This window comes from Tursiops truncatus, chromosome 3 (genome assembly GCF_011762595.2).
Source record: "Tursiops truncatus isolate mTurTru1 chromosome 3, mTurTru1.mat.Y, whole genome shotgun sequence".
Classification (NCBI taxonomy): Eukaryota; Metazoa; Chordata; class Mammalia; order Artiodactyla; family Delphinidae; genus Tursiops; species Tursiops truncatus.
In genome coordinates, this window is record NC_047036.1 from 54,191,396 (window position 1) to 54,212,775 (window position 21,380).

The following is a 21,380-nucleotide window of genomic DNA, read 5'->3' on the forward strand; positions in this document are numbered from 1 at the left end:
AAAGTGAACGGCGGCGGCGGAGGGCGCGGGGCCAGCGGAGAGGGGCGGAGACGCGGGCGCCGGTTGGCGCGGGCTCGGGGGCGGGGCGGGAGGGGCGGGGCCGGAGGCGGGGCCGGCCGCCGGGCGCTGGAGCTGCCGGCGCACGGAAAGGAGTCGCGAGCAGCTGGAGCGGAGTTGGTGGAAGCGGCGGCCGCGGCCGGGGCGGCGGGGAGCGGGTCGGGAGACGGCGAGCTTGGGTCGGGAACGGCTGGCGGGTCGGAGCCTGGTCAGGGGCGCATCGGAGCCGTGCGCGCAAGAGGCTGCCGCTGCAGCCTGGGCCCCGCAGAGGAAGGAAGCCGGCCGGCGGGGGAGGTAGGCGGCCGCAGCGAGTCCGGGTGTGTGCTCGGGAGGGGGAGGCGGTGCGTGCGCGCGCGGCTACCGCCGCTCTCTTCCTGTCACCAGCAGCCGCTTCTTCTTCTGCAGAGCCGAGCCGGGGGAAGCGAGCCGGCCGCCGTCCTCCCTGCCGCCGGCATCTCCCGCCCGCCGTGCAACCGCGGGCCCTACTCGCGGCCAGCGTCCTGCGTGCTCCCGGCCACCTCGCGGCTCCCGTTTCCCTAGTCCTCTTCCGAGCGGGTTGTGCGTGCCGCCGGGCGCATTCGTCCCTGGAGTTGCAGGCGAAGTCGGGCTTCCGCCACCCCTCCGTCACCTCACGCTTCTGTGGGTCCCCACTGTCGCCTTGCTGCAGTTTTCCGGCGCCTTTCAGCAGAGGAGAGCGCCCTGATCGCTGCCTTTGCGTTAGCGGGAAGGAGCTATGCCTTCCCCCGCGCCCTCCGGCTGCACCCGCGTTGCTGCCCGGGCCCTTCCCCGGGGCGAGCGGGGCGGCGGGGGTCCCCGGAGCTAGCCCCCAGCCCCCGCCCTCCGAAGTTCGCCTCCCTCCTCTTCCGGGGTGGGGGAAGTGCGCCTCGGGGCGGCCGGTCGCTGGGACCCTAACTCGGCGTGTGGTGCCGACCGGGCCTGGGCAGGTTGTTGGAGGCAGACTTAATGGGGTCTTGGAACAGCCCGGAAATCCAGGTTTTTTGTAACGCGGGGCGAGGCTGGAGGGACCGGCCCAGCAATATGGAGCCGGCTAGAGAGAGCGAGAGAGCGTGCAAACCCGAGCTGAAAGATCGTGGGGAATTGTCTGGAATCCACAGTTCTCACACTCACTTCCCAAGGACAGAAACTGCCCCGCAGATCACAAGACAAAGAGAACAGGAAAGCTCAGGCCAACCGCTCCAGTGCAGAAATGTACTTTGGTAACCAGAATTCGATCATGAAATGTAAGGGTGTGAGCGGAATGGCTGTTACATGTTGAATGCAGAATGTGTGTGGACTGGATTTGGGGAAATTCTTCTGCTTCTCTGGGCGCAATTAAGATCAGAAAGGTCTCACTTACACCGTTAATCCCTGGTTGGAGCTGCAGCACTGTTGGTATCTGAGTATGAGTTACTCTGTTTGGGGGTTTTGTGACTTTAGAAGTGATAGGGGTTTGGGGGGCTTTTTTTTTTTTTTTCAGTTCTTTTCCTCTTTGTCAGTGCGAAGTACGAATGGATAAAGCAGTTCCGGGTTTTGAATGCAGCATAAGATTGTCATTTCAGTGTGATGGGGCTGGAGTTTTAGTTGTTAGGCGGGACATTCACAAAGTAAGTGACCCAGGGGTTGTGTGGAATGGTTTTTGTTTGTTTGTTTTTTAATATTTCATTATCTTGTCTTGCGTTTGGCAGCTTTAAAGATGGTTAGGTATTAGCTAGAAAAGGTCAGAGTAGGAAGACAAGTTTATTTCTGAGACAGGCTATCAGTAATGGGGCAGATCATCAGGAATTTGATGACTTCTGCACAGAAGGCCACAAACATCTTTTATCGTTGGAAGAGAAAAAAAGCACCCTCATAGCCATAATTTTTTGATAGATTACACTGCCTTGAAATAAACAGCTTTCAAAAAGCATAGATGATAGTCTTCTTAGAAACAAAAGTTCTTAAACTTTGGGAATGTTTTGGTCATGACAAAGAAAATACCCTGAGTGATTTTGGGGGGGATCCCTCTTCAGTTTGGGAAGGTGTGTTTGGTTCAGAATCAGGCTTAAACTGGAAAGGCTGGTGGAGGAGGCTCCCTGCCTTGCAGAAGTGTTGGGTTATGTCACTGCTGGCCTCTTCAGCTTTTATATGACAATTGCAACTAGAGAGTTGTACTTTTTCCATAGAAGTGTATAGATTGTTGTGGTTGGAAGAAAGTTTTATATATCTGATACTGGCTTTCAAAGTGTGATGTGCATTTGCTTTATAACTTTCATCTTGATTTGGGACCTGTTCTTGTCAGTTGCATAGCAGATAATTTGCATTGTACACACTACTATCTGCTGTTTTATCTGTTTTTATAAAATGACGGTATCACTGTGTCTTTTCACCTCTGTGATGCTGATAGCCAGTGTGAAAAAGCATTTCACTTCTCATTGATTAATTATATTGTCTTTCCATAGCTGTTTCTTTAAATTTCACTTCATTAAGAACAGTAAATCCCCGCAACATTAAGTTGGTTTTGGGAAACAGAAGTGGTACAATAAGTCATAGGTGATACGTATCTTGGTTACTGACAGTGATGATGGTAGTACGCATTTATTTGCTGGAAATGTTAAGTGCGTCTAAGCTGGTTTTTGAAGGGTTTTGGTATCTTCAGTGCAAGCCTGCTCCACTTACTCAAATTTTGTGTTATGAAGAGTGTTGCCCATATATTTAATTAAAATTTTCCATGAATGCCCCGTAATTCTTAGGCTAATATGTTCGTCAGAATCTCCTTTTTTTTTCTTAGGTAGTTCAAGGGAGTATTCTAAAAAGGCATCCACTCTGAAAGGTTGTCCACACACTCATTAAAACAGAAACAATTCTAGTTCAGCTCTCATTGTGTTTGCATTTTGTCATATGCAAAATGAGTTTTAGTGAATAAAGAGATGGTCAGTGAGCACATTGAAAATAAAATGATTTCATGGTCAGGTAGAATATAGAAAGCTGAGATCATGTTTGCATTTGGTGTTTTGCTTTTAATTCTCCCACAACTGGGGTATACACAATGCAGAAGAAAAAGGGAAGTGCCTTTTTCAGTATATTATACATTTAGGTGGGCTCCCCACAGCTCTTCTGTCTTTTGGAGGATACAGGGATTTGCCAGTGAAGGCAAGAGAATGGAGCATCTTACTGAAGCCCTCAGAAAACAAGAAGTTACTTATCAATGGAAGGAAGAGATTATCACTTCGTTTTTACCTTAGAAGGCATAATATCAATTATATAACAGCTTTTAATAAAAAACTTATGTTGTAATTGATTTTAAAAATATTCATCCTATTTATTGTTTTTTTCCCCCCGTCTCCTCCACCTACACCCTAATGTGATTACCTGCCATGGTTCTGCCAACCCTCTTATTGGAATTACTTGCTTAAGAGAGTGGCAATTAAAGGCCATTTCATGTACGTTATGCCAAAGCAGCTGAAAATAGACTATGTAATTACTCCTAAACTTGTCTGTTTGGGTGATATTAGGGGTTTTGTCTGTTTATTTATTTGAAAGGATAGAATGAGTGTAGTGTACCTTTTGCTTTAAAAAAAAAAAATCTACTATAAAAACATCTTTGGAGATTGTATCCTCCCAACATTGTTTTCCTTAAAATGAATCCAATAGGTACCCCCAGGCACCTGTAATCAAAATAGTTTTCATGTTAAGGATCACCCAGAGAGTACTGCGAGTGCCGCGATCACAGGAGTCTAGCAAAAGTGAGGAGACTCCAGCAGTGGGTGGAGAGAGTGAAGAAGGCAAGGTGCCTGGGCCGGGCTGGACTGCTTTGCCCCTCTCCTTTTTGGCTGGACCCCCAGTGGTCTAGCCCCGGCGCTCAGCCCCAGGATCCAGGGCTGTAACAGGAGGACGCTGCTGCCTTCAGTCCCTGGAGAACCGCACGAGTGCTGTCACCTTTCCTCTTTGAGGGCAGCTAGGGAGCAGCCACCAAACCCTGCTGGAGAGGAGTGTTGTCCCCTAACTCCACCCCCTGCCTCATACCACCCTCTCACACAGCCCTGGCCCCTCCCAGGTCTCCTTTGCCCTGACCTCTATAGAGCCACCCTCTGCCTCAGGACTAGATGGGCAAAGTCCACAAGCAGCCCTTATCTGTCTATCTATTTACTCTGAAAAGAAGTTAAAGAAACAGTGGAGAGGTTGATTTTGGCTAGCTTGAGGATTCTTTCAGTAGACTCTGCAGCGTTTAGAGGCAGGGCCAAAGAAAATTCTTGGCAAATGTTCCGGTTTTAAAATGAATTGTATAAGTGGTAGGAAGTGGCAATCAATATTAATAGTAATGACAGTAGTAACAATACTAGTACTATAGCTGTGGTTTACTAGCCATGTGACTTAAAGCAAATTATTTTACTTCTCTGTGCTTACTTTCCCATCTGTAAAATGGAGATGGTAATCATACCCACGATGGTTGTAATTAAATGAATTGACATATGCAAAACCGGAAGAAGCGTGCCTGGCCCCTAAGAAGCACTGTGTTGGTGTTAAGCAAGCTCTAATTATCAAGCATGGAGTGCAGTCTTTGTATAAATAATTTCCTTTACTCTTCATAATAAATAGGGGCACGGAGAGGTTTAAGTAACTTGCCCAAGTTTAAAAATTTAGGCACCAATGGGGACAAGCATCTTTGAGGGTGAAACCCAGTGCTTGTACTCGCCTTCTTGCTAAGGATTTTACACAGTAGCATTGTATTTTCACAAGAGGGGGGACCCTAGATTGTCTGCTGTAGTCCTCCCATTCCATGGCCATCTCCTCAGGGCTTCTTCCCCGGGATGACGCAGAGAGCTAGAATGGTCCATCGCATGGCCTTTTCTGGGTGATGGGATATGTGTCTCAGGCTCTGGAAGCCACAGCCTCCCTGTGGTGACTACTGAGCCTGAGAACTGCCTCCAGCTGGACCTGTGTCTCTGTCGCTCGGCAGTGCTCCGCTATCCCATCACTTTGCTTTCTGCAGAGCCCTGTGTCCTTGTTGTTTGACCGGGGCTTGTCCTGTCCCCCCACCCCCATACCCCCAACCCCCAGAGGGCTGGCGGGCAGGAGTTGTGCCCTAGGTGCCTTGCTTCCCCCCACAGTGCAGACCCAGCCCTGAGCGCAGCAGCCTGGGACACATTCTGGTTGGTTTGAAAAATGAATGGAGATACTTGAGGACTGTGGCTTGGGGCTTCCTCCGAGCCCATCATTTTATTTTGTTTTAATTGAGGTAAAATTTACATGCCATAAAATGTTGCCCTGAGCCCATCATTTTAGCTTGAAATTCATTTTGTTAGTAGGAAATTTTAACTGTTCAGTTTGATTTTCATGATTTCCAGGACACTCTTTGAAAGGTAAAAAGAGTTTTAAATAATGAATTGTGCCTTTTGTTTTTTAAAAAGGCTGTGTGGATTTAGTTAGGGAGCTTGCCCTACTCAGAGCTACCACACTGAAGATGGAGAGGTGAATGATAGGTCTGGGGCCCCAGGAACCTCTCTGTAGTTTTGCAGCTGGATTGAAAGTCCATTCTGTGCTGGGACCCAGGGCCGAAGTGCTGATTTCAGGGCAGGATAGAATCACACGATCAGGCTATATTCTTGATTTATTTAAAGTGATTTGAAAATATCCTTTATTCCTGCCTCCCCACCAAGTTTGCTAAATCCCCGTCCTTTGTGAAAGGGGAATGAGTAAGTCAACAAAGTCAGAGGACTTTTCAAAGAATTTTGTTTGGTTCTTTGCCCAAATGCCTGCGGGTTAGAGGGTTTAAATTGAAAATTTACTTTCAAGCAGTTGTACATTAAAAAGTCATGGATTGCTCCTTGTCGGGCATCAGAAACAACTTTATTCTGAGGAACAGAATGGGAATTGGTTGGTGTTTTAGCAGAGAGAGAAAAATCTGTCTTCCGAGTAATGGTATTGCAGGCAGTCTGTAAAAGGCTTGAAAAACAGGAGCAACATTTTTCCCGTGAAGGACCTTTTGAACTGCTGCATATGATGTTCTGTATGAGTAAGTTAATTTGTTATTTGTTCCTAGGACTCCTTTATACCTTTTGTTACAGTAACTTAGGTTATGCACTGTCTTGGAGCACGTGTCATTAAACTGCCTTGGTTATTTGAAAACATTAGATGATCCACATATAAAAATCTTAACTGGGGAAATAATTCTGTTGAAGCTGGCTGGAAACATTTCAATGAACAGGTGTATGTAGCCAAAGAGGTTGGAGGGGTAAGCTTGTGGATCTGGGCACCATATAGTTTCAGCTCCACACTGATCACAGGAGAGTGATCTAGGCACTACCAGTGCCCCAGTCTGCTGAGTCTTCTGCTCTGTGGGTGAGAGAGAAATTTGAGGGTGAGAGAAAAGAGAACTTGCCAGTCCTCTAAATGTGATAGCCCTGGTGACTGTGGACGATGCGTCACATACCCCCCCAAGGAGGAGCTGAGCTGTTAGAAATTGTGCAGTGAGGGGCCTGGGGTAGCAGCGGGGGGCATAGATGCCAAGAAGCATGTAGGTGACAGAAGCTGAAGCTTGTAGAGCAGAAATGGGCAGGATTCCAGAAGAGGGCAGCCTTCCAGAAGTGATGTGCCCAGTATTCTTTGATTCACTAGTTCATGGACTTCTTTGGCAAGGATGCATCTTAATGAAGTCTCTTTGGAAGAAAATCTGTGTGGTCCAAGTTGCTGAGTCTCAGACTGAGGGCACTCCTGCTGAGTTATAATGCTTCTTTTTGTGCAGGTGTTTTTGTGAAAGAGTCACAAACACTATCGGTAAGGCCATCGTCACAGAGAGCAACAAGCAGACCTTCAAGATAAACCTGAGAGGTCAGAGCGTGCAAGCGAGGAATCCGCACCATTGACCCCATGTATATATCTGGGCCGTCCTGGGGCATCCGAGCAAGCTAGCTGAGTTTGGGCAGTAGGTTTTTGTTGTTGTTTTTTTTGCGGTACGCGGGCCTCTCACTGCTGTGGCCTCTCCCATTGCGGAGCACAGGCTCCGGACGCGCAGGCTCAGCGGCCGTGGCTCACGGGCCCAGCCGCTCTGCGGCATGTGGGATCCTCCCGGACCGGGGCACGAACCCGCGTCCCCTGCAACGGCAGGCAGACTCCCAACCACTACGCCACCAGGGAAGCCCTGGGCAGTAGGTTTTAAGGTGTTAAAAGTGGTGGCTCTGGAGCCAGCCTGCCTGGATTTGAACTCTAGTTACACCTCGCCCTTGGTGAGTGTTATCATGGCCAAGATATCACAGCCAAGACACTAAACTCTCCGCACCTCGGTTTCCTCCTGTGTAAAGTGAGAATGTTGATAGTACCCATCTCATGGTTACCTTGAGTATTGAACATGTTAATACACCTATAGCTCCCACTGAATATTCGATGGTGATGATTGAATGGGTTAATACACCTATAGCTTCCAGTATTTAGTGACGACGACAGTGGCAGCCATTAAAATGGGCATGGCCGTCAGGAGAAAGTGTACACTGTGTAGCAGGGGAGGGCCGCCCCCCTCTAGCCAAGGCCTCTCTGCACCTCCCCATGGCATGCGCTCCACTCACCACCCCATGGCTAGTCAGTGCTCCCTCTTTTTTTTTTTTTTTTTTTTGCGGTACACGGGCCTCTCACTGCTGTGGCCTCTCCCGTTGCGGAGCACAGCCTCCGGACGCGCAGGCTCAGCGGCCATGGCTCACGGGCCCAGCCGCTCCACGGCATGTGGGATCCTCCCGGACCGGGGCACGAACCCGTGTCCCCTGCATCGGCAGGTGGACTCTCAACCACTGCGCCACCAGGGAAGCCCAGCGCTCCCTCTTAATTGGCACTGCATCATGGATGACCTTGGACTGTTTGGATTGGTCTTCCTGGCCTTGACGGTGGAGTCCCTGAAGATGAGTGGTGTGTGCTGCCTATGGTCCAAGAGTCATAGAAGATCTGGGCTTCTCTTGGTCAGTTGAGGGCCCAGAGTTCTGCATAGGATTCTTCTGCACAGAAAGTAAGGCGGTTCTTACAAACGGTGGGGGAGGGGGACTTTGTAGAGACAGGTAGATCTCTGGCATCTATGGCGGGAATTGTTACTCTAAAGTCTGGTCTTACTGAAGTCTTTGGGTTCCTCAGGGTTCTTTATCTCCTTGCAGGGATTTAGCCTCAGGCCAATGTAAACACAGTTTTTAGGTTTGTAAAACCTTGAGCAGACCTGGATCTTTTCTTACTGCAGTGTCCCCTGGTGAGGGACGTGCATAGCTACCTACATAGGTGCGCTGTGAGCAGGGCTTGGCGATTGCTGAGAGCCGTGTAGCGGGGAGAGGAGGAATTGAGGTAGACAGAGTAGGAGGGAGAGAGGGGAATTATTATACTCCCCATTCTGTTAAGAATCTCACCAAACTGGCCTCCTGGGCTGTTGAAATAGAGGAAGACATAGGCAGCAGCTGGCGGAAAGATCTACCCAGCCTACTAGTTGAGGATTTTTTTTTTTTTCAAAAAAACATACATTGCCAGGAAAAGCTAACAAAAATTTCAAGGCAGATTTGGAGGAATTAAATTATTCTCAGGCATATTGCCTGGTTTCCAGGCATTTAGGGATATGTAAATTTTCATGTTCTGTGTCTCATTTGTAACAGAGTACATTAGTACTAAAAATGGGATTTGCTAGTTCTACATTTTCTTGTGAATTTATGCAGCGAATATTTAATTTGATTCTGGATCTAGCAAAAGGAGAGGCTGTCTTCAAACATAACATAGTTTATTTTTCTCATATGCTCTGCTGGCTGCTTTAATTTTTTTTCTCTGCCAACTGAAATACGAAGTAGAATACTACTGCAAATTAATATTCTTGCTACACAAAGATCTCCAGTGTTTGTTTTTCCTTCTTTTAATATGTAACTCTCCTAAGAGCGTTACTGTATTACAGCTAAGAGGCTTTAGCCATGTAAAGTTGAATACTTTACACTTCTGAATGCCAGCATAACAATTAATCTGTGATTAGATTTGCTTCTTAAGATGCCTACACCGCAGAGTGCCTATAATAATAAACTTCTAAAGGGCTCCATTCTTGAAAACTTATAAAAGCTCTCTTTGACACAGCGTACCGAAATTGTGAGGCTATTGTTTTTATTGCTTTATTGTTCAGCCAGCTTAACTGAAAGCTGGCTGAGTTTGCTTTTCCTCTTTCTAACAAAGATAACGTGGAGAAATGAACGGAGCACGTAGTGTGTCCGTGTGCACATTGTTCTCTACTGTTCTAGCAGCTATCCAAGCTGCCTTACTGCCTCTCTAACTTAAAGAGCCTCTGACTCTCTAAGCCCTCTGCCTCTACTAGTTTAAGAAAAAAAAAAACTTGCATTTCCGTTTCCCCCTCCACTGAGCTTATCTTCATAGTGTGATCTGCAGCCATCTCTACTTTCTTTTTATTCCTTAACTCCTTAAACTCTGGTTACTCTTCTCAATACTATTAGACTAGAGTGGGCTTTCTCAAGTCCGTGATGATTCCACTATGGACAAAAGCCCCAGATGACCTAGCCCTGCCTGTTTCCCACTTCCAGAGGCCCCTGCAGGATTTAGTCTTAGAGATCACCTTTTCCTACCTGAACCCTCTTACCCCTTGTTTCCAGGACATTGCATTGTCTTCAGACCTTGACTTTCCCTCCTCAATGGCATTCATTGAACCTTGATGTTGGGTCCTTGGATCTTTTTTTTTTTTTTTTTTTACTTTTAATATTTTCCCTCTGAGTTCCTTCATTCCATTGAGCTTGGCCTTGCCTTATATGCGGCTGATTACCAAGCCTCAGGTGTGTTTCCTCTCCTGAATCACAGACCAGGTTTTCCACGATCCACGCTTGCATTTGGGTGCCCACCATCACCGTTAGCCCATCAGGCCTCCTGGCTTCCCTTTGCCTGATATTGGTAGCTCCATTCTTCTTGTGAACTCAGGATCAGGCACCTTTTGCTTCTTTCTTTTTCTTCTTCTTTTTTAAAAAAATATATATCATTTTCATTGCTTTTTAAGAAAGGAATCAACGTAAAATTAAAACAGTAATCAATGTTGGGATAAAAGAGAAAGTGCGAGAGAGAGAAGTTTTTCCTTTTTATTTTGTGCTTGTATTTTCTGTACAATTTATACTTTCTATTTTACTTTTTTGCTAGGAAGGTACCAACAAAATGACCTATGCTCTGCTGTTATGTACTAAGTTTTGTGTCTTTATTTCTTTGGCTTAAAAATACTAATATGTTGCTAAACAGACATACAGGTCAGTGTATCTCTCTGATTATCTCATGTCATGCAGAAATGAACTCTAAAATAGCTGGCAGAGTGGATCCTCTTTAAGGTCCAGCAGTCAGCTAGTACCTTGAACCTTGGCTCAGCCCTCCAGCCTGGGAAGAGCCCCTTCCTCTTGGCTTCTCTGCCATCCTGTTTCTCATATGCTGCAGTCTGTCCGTTTCCCCAACCAAGATCCAGTACCCAGTACCGTGTGCTTCTCTCTTTCTTGATCCATTTTTCAGCATTGCCACGTACCACACATGCTTCTTTCTCCCTTACTTCAGTCCTCCCCTTTCCGTACCTTCTGCTGCCACTTTGGTTCATGCCTTCATGGCCACTTGCCCAGATGGCTGCAAAACACCTTTCATGGCTCTCCTCTTCTGTCCCTACGCCAGTCCCTTCCACGCACCAGGATTAGACTGAGGTTCTTCAAGTGCCGCTCTGGTCTTGTTGTTCCCCTCTCTCCAAGCCTTTTTCCAGCTCCCCAGTGTAGATTGCATCACTCATAAACTCGACACGGGTGTGTGTGATGTTTGTTATACAACCCCTGCTTATCTTTCTAACCCGGACGTGATGTTCCCTCTTCGGCTTCACACATACCGGTCTGCCTGTTCTAGCTCTTCCCAGAATATGACAAGTGCTTCATCACGTCTGTACCTAAGATCATGCCACACGTTCTCTTCTGTCTTCAGATGCCTGCAGTGAGATGTGGTCTCTCCCTTGTTTGAACTCCCTAGCATTCAGTCTCTGCTCTCTTATGACATTTACCTAGTGTTATAGATCCTTGTGTCCTGTCTTATCTCTGAGATGTTGCCACATTCCAGCATCCCTCCCACGCTGCCGAGTGTTCTTAGAAGGCTGGGACTGCCTGCCTCACTAATCTTTGTTGTGTATACCGTGTCAAGCAAAAGCATACTGGCCTGTGTACGTCTGCCAGGTTGATTAAGTACTTGTTGAATGGAAGTCGAAATTCAGATTCACACAGATGGCCAAGTGTGCCGTTGATTCATAAGTCTTGTTTTCCCTTTGCTAGGTGCAGCTCGCATGTGGTGTGCGCCACAGTCAAATCAGATGACAGATGGACAGTGTGACAAGAGTGTCAGAAAGGATCGGGCCTCGAAGGGAGAGTCAGCCCTGAGTCAATGTGTTGACGAGTTGCTGAAAAGGAAGCCGGTGGGAAGACTGCGGCCACAGAGGAAGTGAGCCCTGACTTCAGTCACACCCTTGATGGAGGACAGATGGACGGCCGGATGGCCAATCACCTCTCCTCTTAAACCTTTGGAGAGTTATCCTTTATCCCCTGCTGGACGTGTATTAGGAATCTTAACACACTCTCTGAATTCACTTTCCATAGAAACGTCAGGTTAGACTGCAGTGTGCAGCCAGCCTCAGCTGTCGCATGGTCGCAGGTCGGCAGCCATGAGCGCCGAGGGGTACCAGTACAGGGCGCTGTATGACTATAAAAAGGAGCGGGAAGAAGACATTGACTTGCACTTGGGGGACGTACTGACTGTGAATAAAGGGTCCTTAGTAGCTCTTGGATTCAGTGATGGACAAGAAGCCAGGCCTGAAGAAATCGGCTGGTTAAATGGCTATAACGAGACCACTGGGGAGAGGGGGGACTTTCCGGGAACTTATGTAGAATACATTGGAAGGAAAAAGATCTCACCGCCCACACCAAAGCCCCGGCCACCTCGACCCCTTCCTGTTGCACCAGGTTCTTCAAAAACTGAAGCAGACAGTGAGCAGCAAGGTCAGTATTGATGAGTGATTGCTTCATGACTGCTTTTTTTTTTTTTTTTTTTTTAAAGGAAAAGTCTCACGTTGGTTGAGCTGGGCTGAAACGGTCTGGGCAGAAGTTGTTTTGGCAACTTTACCTGAATTTATGTATGGTGCATAAAAGTTTGGTCGATCATTACATGGCTAGAAATTTGTGTTTGTGGGGTGGAGGGTTGTTATAAAACTAGGGTGGTGATATCTGAGGACCTTTTCAGTTAGTGTCTCAAAACACTATTATTAGAGTTGCCATGGAATTAAACACCTTTTGCATTCTTATTCTTGTAACTGGTATTATATACCTAAATAATCATTTTGGGAAAGTAGAGGGTAAGTCTAATGTACGTATATTTAACATTAATTTGATCTGCATGGAAAATGGAGAGAGTAATAAAATGACCACAGAACTCAACAGAGAAGAAACCATTGCTTTTGTAACCTGGTGTCTACCTCTTGGTTTCCTCTCCAGGAATACTTGCTGAAGCTGAAACTCTATCCTGTAGTTAGTGTAGGCGCACAGGGAGTCCTCTTCCTGCCTGGGTAGTGTCATCCGTAGCATTAATGCCAATAGTGTGCTTGGCCTTCATGAGAAAAAAAAAAAAAAAATCACTGAATATTTTTCTCAAGTGGAAAACACCTTGATCCAAAGCCCACTCATTGTTCATTGGAGATGGTCCCCACTTCAGCTCTGAGCACAGCTGTTCCTTAAGGTATTTCTTCTGTTCAGTTTCACACAGAGACGAGCCTTTTACTCCGCTTTGCTGTTAACAGCCTTGTCAAATCATTCATTTCTTCACTGGTAAATCTCAAGCATTGTTCCCCCTGTATAATCTTTTTCCCAGAGAATGAGAAAGGCGTGGAAAGATGTGTTTCAGATGGGTGGACTCAACTGCGGTGGTTATGTGTCAAGTAAAACTGACTGTGGGCATCACGGTGTATTTCTGGAAGAGATCCTGTTCCTATCGTGTCTTCTTTAATGTTGGCTTATTTTAGCACAAATGAATGAGGTACCGGGAGTGAAGAAGCAGAATGCAAGGGTAAATGGAATTGGGAATAGTTTATAAATGTCGAAGAACTCACTAAGGACACTTGAAGGGAAGAGCTTTCCTCTTCCCATCCCAACCCAAAAGGGATACTTGTTTTATAAACATTATACTGTACTTTAGAAATAATATTCAAATGATACGTTTTACTTGACAGTTCAAAAGCAAAAGTTAGGTTTTTTTCTAGATGAATCAAAAAAACTTGACTCTGAAAGTTTTTTGTATATATGTAATATATCTACGATTTTGTCATTTTATATATATATATATATATATAATTATATATAATTTTGTCAACCATTGTGTTTCTTGCATAGTTTCACTTAGCTGAGGGGAGGTATATACATAATTGTTTTTTCCTACCAAACTACATATTTTTAATTTGACTTTTGATTTTTAACGTTAGATACACTTCCTAATATGTAGTCTAATTCAAAAGGAAAAATGATATAATTTCTCCTGGCATACAAAAGATTACAGACTTATAAAAATATCTGAGTCAGGTCAGAAAAGATCATTTAAAAGGGGTACCTTGTCAAGATTAGGGACCAAAAGATTTTGTAAAAATAGCTTCTAAACAAAAATTGCATTTGATATTTTCATTTGGATATAGTATACGGAAAAGCAAGTCTTTCCTTAAAAATGATTTTCTCTTTGTAGGATCTAAACTATTTTATAACGCTTTCGTTCTCACGTAATGTGGTAACAACTGAGATTTTTAACAGCTTTTTCTTTCTTTTTTTTTTTAATACATAGAAAGAGTAACATGAAATATTTTAGCAGAGTTTAAGAAAGAGACCCACGGTAATGGGCATTAAAGTATTAGAGCAGGCCTGAATATAAATGAGAAATTAGGAGCAATTGAAAGGTTGAAAAGACAGTATGGGGGGTTGGGTGGGGAGTTGAGGTACTAAATATTAGATTTTCTACAAATGTTACTCTTGCATTCTCATTTAAGTATGATTCCTATGAAATGAGGATTCCACAGCTCCTGCTAGTTGCATGTCAAATTGATATGGAAAGTAGTTGTAAGGACAGACTTATTTGTTGGAACCTGTGGGGCTTTAATTTCTTTTGCCTGAGGGTGTGTTTATTTGAAAAGTGTTTGCAGGGACAAATTATATGAAGGTGAGAAAGGATAGTACTTTTCTCTTCTTACTGTAATTGAATTCTTTCGCCTTTTTTTCCTTTTTACTCCCTCACCTTACTTAGCCTGTTTTTCATGTTTGACTGTATTTTATTGAGAAGGTGACATGCAGGTCTCTTTTGCGGAGGGAGTGTTATGGGGACAGTGGGCACGCCCCCGAGATGAGCGTGGGATAAACCTACCTTTATGCCCCTCTCACCAGCTTCCCTCTTTGTATTTAAAAGAACGTTGTCTTTAAATTCTGCCCACAGTAGCATCTGTGTGAGGAGTTCCCCCTGATGACAGAACCCACTTTTTGCTTTTCTTGCATGTTCCTGGAAAGAAGGCTGTGATGTCTCACGTTTTGGGGAAAAGAGAGTCAAAAACCCATTTGAAGATCTGATCCCCAGCTCCTCTCAGGAGAATGTACCTTCCACCCATCCAGTTTGCATACAGTTTTCTTATGAAGCCCTGGCCTAATTTGGATTGAATTTGTATATTGGATAATCTTGTATTTCTTGGAGTTTAAATCATTCAGTAAATAGAACTGAGCCCCTATCTTGTGCTAGAAAGCAGGGATGAGAGATGAAGTCGGACCCGAGAGAGACGGCGTGCCCTCTGATGCCCTTTCCGGTTCTTCTCCCACCTCCTCGGGCCTCTGCTTGGACAGCTCTTCCTCAGCCGTCCTCTTAGCTGACCCACTCTCCACTCTTTGTTTAAAGCTTTCTTCTCAAGGAGGCTGGCTCTGCTCATCTCGTTTCACATACAATCTGCCCTTCTGCTTTTGCAAAGCATTTATCATCTAACCTACTCTAGAATTTACTTACCACATTGTTCGTTTATTATCTGTTCACTCTGGTAGATTGTTAAGCCCTGTGAGGGCAGGGGTCTTGGATGTCTCTCCATTATCCCAGTTACCTAGAACAGCATCGTAGGTGATTAGCAAGTGGACAGATGCTTGCTGTGGAAGCGCATCATCCAGCTGTTTCACATCCCACGTGACTCTGGAAGTGAGCCACGTGCTTGGTATGTCTCGTGCAGGCACACGGCTGAAACAGCCCATTCTGTTTTTAAACATCACGGTTTATTGTTAGTCACATCATTCACATCTGAGGAATCTTGACCTGGCCTTGACCATTGCATGCTGTGTCTCCAAAGCTGTTATTTTTTACCCCATTTCCTAGGACGGGTAGTTCTGCGGGTGGGAAAGCATGTTGAGCTGAGAGTGTACTCTGTCAGCCACTTAAGCAAAGTTAATAGAGCACATGTCAAGATCAGCAAGTGTCCTCGGGCACAGATTTTATGCTGTCCCTCCCCCTCTTTTATCTCCTCTTTGCATGGAAGCTAAAATCACAGATATCAGCATCACATTTCATTTTCCCACAGCCCAGTAAAGCCCTGTTTTACCTTCTTTGGAGAGAACCTCTTCCCCGTCTGGTGCAGGTGAACGGTGTGATGGGGGTGCACAATGGGTGGTACATGCTCCTTAGGGGAGCTCTTGAAAGACCATCTTCCTGCTCTTTCTGCATTCAGCGGTGCTTCCATATTTCCCCTGACACAAGGAAATGAGTTGATGGAAGTGGGGATTTAGGAATAAGAGAATCAAACTGTATTCCTTTCATAAGTAAGCTGTCCAGTGGGACTATTTCTTGAGACAGTATTTTGAGAGCCTTTGATTAAAGTCACACTAATCCAGAATATTTAGCCTAGTGAGATTCCATGACCACATCAGTTTGTATAGGATGTTGAAATCTGCTAGCTTGAGAGATCACTTAGGAATCTGAGTTCATCCCCACTTCCATCCCCCATCTGCACACCCCTCCCCCAGCTCCCACTCTGGACTCTGACAGTGGGTCCCAGCTGGTCCTACATATAAAACATAAAGCACACATTTGGTGTGGGCTGTTTTAAACTTTGATCAAAATTCCTTCTAAACAGAAGAAGAGAAAAGCCTGCAGCTTGTGTTTGCTTTCATGGTCTCCCCAGCCACGTGATTTTTCCATTTTTCACACTCAGCATTTGAGTGTCCCTCCACGGTTGTCACCCCCTGTCTAGAAAGCAAGGCTGTAATACATCACATAGATTGACTACACTGTACAGAGGTCGCAGAGGATGGTGACCCGATCCCAAATTATACACCTTTGCTGAGCCCCCTGGTCGGAACGTACTGCTGTTACTCACAGAAATAGTCCCTGTGAAAGTAGTTTGCTTTGCTTCACGAATTCCTGCCTTTATGAATTCTGTTTTAGTTCAGAAGCTGCCTTGTCATAACTTTCCTCACCTTTTCTCCTGCTTAAGTGAGACTTTGCTGTGAAGCGGGAGGACTGTGGTTAACCGCCCCCAGTGATGGGGTGAGACCTCTGGCTTTGGTGCTGACTCCCTGTTTTTCATTGATCACTGTGTTTTGGGAAGCAAGCAGGCCTGGTTGCAGGATATTTGAAGATCAGGGCCTTGGAGTCCTGTCTTTAATTTCTGACCCACCAGAAAAATTAATCAGAACAGTAGAGATTTTTACCCAGATGTAAACATATACCTGTTCTTTGTTTGTTTCTTTGGGGATTTGTTTGTTTGTTTGTTTTTCTTTTTGGCCACACAGCAAGGCTTTCAGGGTCTTAGTTCCCCGGCCAGGGATTGAACCCGGGCCCCGGCAGTGAAAGAGCTGAGTCCTAACCACTGGACCGCCAGGAAATTCCCGACATGTAAGTGTTTGCCCTTCGTGTTTTAGTAGGAAGTGACATCTGAAAGATGTCATCAATATAATTGATTAAAGAGCAGGCCTGAAAAAAACAAATGTGGTGATCATTTTTGATAAAATCAGATGAGCCTAACCAGTTCTCTTATGACAGACTGTATCACTCAGGCATTTAGTTACATATGATAACAGTTCTCCCTCTCAGGAGCACCAGCGTTTCTATTCTTCTTACTAAATTCTTGATTTTTAAGACTTTTTCCCTGTTAATTTTAAATTTAATTCTTTTGTTTCCCCAGAAATGTGAAGGAGAAAGTAACCCTAATAAACAATTTCCATATCCACAGTTATTTGAAAAGGAAATTGAGAAGAAGAGAAAGTGTTCTCGCCTTTGCTGCTTTTTAGCAGAAAGGTTCTGCCCCGAGCTGGCCCAGCCATGTTAGAAATTAACAGGGCTCCCAGAGGTGGGATGGGCAGGAAGGTCCCCTTGTCTCCCAGAGAGGAGAGGACTCCTCCCTCCCTCCTCCTCTCTGTCATTAGACAGGAAGGATTTGATTCTCGCTTTCCTGGAGCTGCGGTGACAGCTAAGTTCAGGGTTACAGATAAGACATTATTTGAGGAAAAGCTTTTCTGCCAGGCTACCATGGCATGTGTCATTTAGAATCACAGCTGTAGTATGCAAATTATATATATTTTTTTACTTAAGTGAGATATATGTTCAGAGGCTTTCATCAAGGCTGCTGGCTCTAGAGATTTCACTCTGTGTTCTTTTTTCCAAAATGGGTAAAGGGTCCAATGTCCATGTCTGTATAACCAAATAAAGCCCTCACACTTCTGATTTGAGCAGGAGCTGTGTAAGTGGAGTGATCCTATTTTGTTTACTAGCCACCAAGGTAATGTTGATGTTCTAATACAGTTTTCTTTGTCATGAAAGTAGAATTCTGTATGTTAAAAGTGTTTCTATTTTTAAATTTTTAGCTTAGTTGTCAATAGATCCTTTGATAACTTTGAAGTCGGTCTTCCCTTGTTTGTAGGTGAATGCATCTTTGTCTAAAACAGGCAAAATTCTGATTAACAAACACTTCTCCACTAAGTCAGAGTTTGAGAAAATAAATGTTCAAAATTCTGAAATCCAACAACAAATGGCACCTTATATGCTAAGTAGCTTCCAAAAAGGGGAGAATCTGGTACCTCTGGCAAATAAGAATACCAAGTATTAGATGCCATTTACATATCCATGTTTTTCTCAGTAAAAGAAAGCAGATGTTAGCAGTACAGCTGGCTGTTGCATATTTGTGTCTTTGTTGCTAACAAATTTCCATGAGGAAGGACGTAAAATTGGTTTGAAGGCTAAAATAGGAGAAAATAACTTGGTATTTTAACTAGAAATGAGAAGGATAATTGCATGATGGATTATATCTTAATTTTTGAGGTCTTGATTGAGTTTATAGCATTCAGTATCAAAACAGTGTTTTCAGTTTCAATAAAATAATCTAAATAGAGAAGGTCAAAGCGAATTAGAAATTGACTGTATTTTAATTACTTGGGTACAGTTTCCCTAAAATATCAAGTTTAATGAAATGTTGTCAGAATACTTTATAAACGCATCATTCCTACTTACTAGTTGATGTAAAAGACCGTGATATTTTGCTTCTGCTACAATAATTCCATACACTGTACATTTAAAAAATGTTCTGATGAAATATAACTTTGCAATTAAAAACAAAACAAACAAGCAGCAGATCTTTCTGTTTAATTTTGCATGGAGAACTTTGTCCTAGTGGCTTTATGCCACCTAAAGTATGGCTGTCATTTTCAGGAATACCTTCTCTGTTCTGTTTCTTGCTTGGGGGTGTTTGTATTCATCTATTTATCTCTTCTCAGTTGGTAGCTTGTTTTGTGCAATGCTTATAGATTCTCCTGTCCTATCACAATTTGATGCGTATTGACGTTCCCACTGTGAGTTTATACACTGTATTGTAGAAGACTATTTGTAATTTGATGATCAAATCTGATATCCAAGATGGTAAAGATGTAGCCATAAGTGAAATATAAATCCCTGTGGTATATTATTTGAATCAGAAATTCCACTCTGCTTTGCTTTCTGTAAATTCCATAACCCTTCTAATCCCAGTATTCTCTACTTTTAAAACAAGAAGTAGACGCTATGTCTTCTGAATTCTGGCTGTATTTTTATTTTAACCTCTTACTGACACTTGATCAGTAAAAGTTTCTCCATTCCTACTCATAAGAATTGTTGGAGAAACAAAACGCAGGTGTAAGTTCTCACTAGTACTGTTTCCCCAGTAGTGCAGCCCAGAAGCTAGAAGGGAAAATAATGAAGGAACTCAGAGAAATAAGCAAAGATGGTTGGGCAGATGCGCTCACATGACCTCACTGTAAGATCTGATTGGAGGTTGGTCCTTGGGATGATATAGGATTGTTGCTAATGAAAGCGCCAAATTGGTACCAAGTTTTTGCAAATCTACATACTGTATGATTTTAAGATCTGTTTCACCAAGTGTGAGAATTTATGCTCTAACTCTGTTGGTGGGCACTCAGCAGTTGCTGACATCAAAATTGATTTGAGATTCTTCCCGTTTTACACATTGTAGTTTATCAGCGAATTCAAAGACATTGATGGAATGCCTCCCTTGGACTGTGTCTGTGTGGCATAGCTACACTTGTTGACATGATATGTGCTCAGAGTTCCTAGGGATTTTTCTAGTGGGTTTTTCGTTAAATTTTCCAAGGCAGATAGAAGGTGATGCTTTTAACATTTGCCTATTCAGGTTATAAAGATTTGTTTATTCAGACCTCTTCAAATTTATGTGATAGCAGTGTTAAAATATGTACGCAAGAGATAACACATTAGCATAGGCATTATGTGAGTCTTCATTGTAAAGCCAGAGGGACTGTTGGGTGGTCAGTGTTATATTCCAAATTTTACCATAAGGAGCAAAACTGCCATAGTGCCTTCATACTGCACGAGGTACCACCGTCACAGCGAGAGACAGTCAACGTTGGTTCCAACTTGCTACTGGGTTTTGGAAAATGCAATTTTCAAAATGACTTGAGGTTGTTCATAAGATAATCTATTGTGAATCCGCATTAAACACTGCTGGCTTTATTTTTTATCCTGTTTAAAAATTTTCTAATGTTTAAGAATGTTGCTCCTTTATCAGTAAATAGTTCACTTGAAATATCTTTCTATTCCTGTTCTTAACTATAGAAACGTAGTTGAATATTTATATCATTATTAATTTATAATTTCCGAGTATTTTACAACATTGCTTACTTAGGTCTTACCATGTTTTTTCAGGGAGCAAAAAGTAAATTTTCCATTTTCAAAGGAGACAGGTGCAAAGAAATTTGAGCAAGATGTGACTTTATTGCTAAATAATCGTGATTATCGACAAAGTACCAAGGAACGAGATGTAATGAATTTGGTTAAAACATATCAAAGTATATATTAGAGTCATTGTCCCATGTTTCCCCATGGGTCTATTTAAATATTGAAAATGGCTTTTTCCAAATATTCCCTAAAAATTTGCTGACTTACTATTTGCCAAGCATTCTGCTCAGCATTTTAAAGACATTTTTCATTTGATCCCTACAGCCACCCTGCAAATATGGCGTTAGAACCATTTTCCAGATTAAGGAACTAAAGCTCAAATGATTGTGTAAATATTTAAAAAGGAGGGGGCTCCCTAGGAGGAGCATTCAGAGGGTTCAGGAACACTCCAGAAGGCAGTCGTGTGGGTCTTGTTCAGCAGTCCTTTGTGAAGTTATCAGTAACTGAAGGAACCGGCTCTTTTCTGCTTTTTGGGTGGTCTGTAATTATGTCTGTTTTATCTGTTAAGTTTCATTGGCTGTTACATGTGTACCATCACACAAATTATCTTGTTTTACCTACAACTTATAGCATTTTCTTACATCTGCTAAATATATGAAAGAGTTGAGTTACAAAGAGACTGATAAGGCCATGAACCTGAGACAAAGTTTGGGGTTGTATGTGTGTATGTGCAGTTTTTCTCAAATACACCTTGATCAGATACTCAAAAGTTGTGTACCGTTGATAAGTGATTTTCCTTCCATTTCTGTTATTTTTGAAGAAGTTAAATGTCTGCTTCACATGTTTCCCTGAGCTTCACATTTTCTTACTTCTGATTCATAATTAAATCATTTTGGTTAAAATTGAGCAGGTTATTACCTGCTTCTTAAAAGCCAAAAGCTGAGGATATCCAGCATAAAAATTATGTGTTTTGGCATGTGGACAGCAGCTGCTTAAAGTCCCTAAGTATAAGAAATCTGAAGTGGACTCACATGAATCTGAAGTCTTGTACCTGAGTTCTGTCAAAATTAGCAGTAAACGCCATTTTTAAAGTTTGGCTAAATGACTAAATTCCTTTGAATGTCAAACTTTATTTCTCAGGAAAGTTAGTCACTGCCAAGTTT

At 43.7% G+C, this 21,380-nt stretch overlaps 1 protein-coding gene across 3 annotated transcripts in view; it reads left to right on the forward strand.

Annotated features, from left to right (window-relative positions):
- The first annotated feature begins 212 nt into the window (after positions 1 to 212).
- Positions 213 to 21,380, forward strand: part of PIK3R1 (phosphoinositide-3-kinase regulatory subunit 1) — an 86,544-nt gene continuing 65,376 nt past the window's right edge. The window contains exons 1-2 of one of the 3 annotated variants that reach the window (XM_019929929.3): positions 213 to 351; positions 11,322 to 12,041. In XM_019929929.3, coding sequence (XP_019785488.1) covers positions 11,708 to 12,041 — 334 coding nt within the window. In that variant the 5' untranslated portion in view covers positions 213 to 351; positions 11,322 to 11,707. Of the gene's footprint in view, positions 352 to 876; positions 1,299 to 5,200; positions 8,027 to 11,321; positions 12,042 to 21,380 lie in introns of those variants that run through there. The other 2 variants (XM_033852913.2, XM_019929931.3) reach the window with 2 other exon arrangements.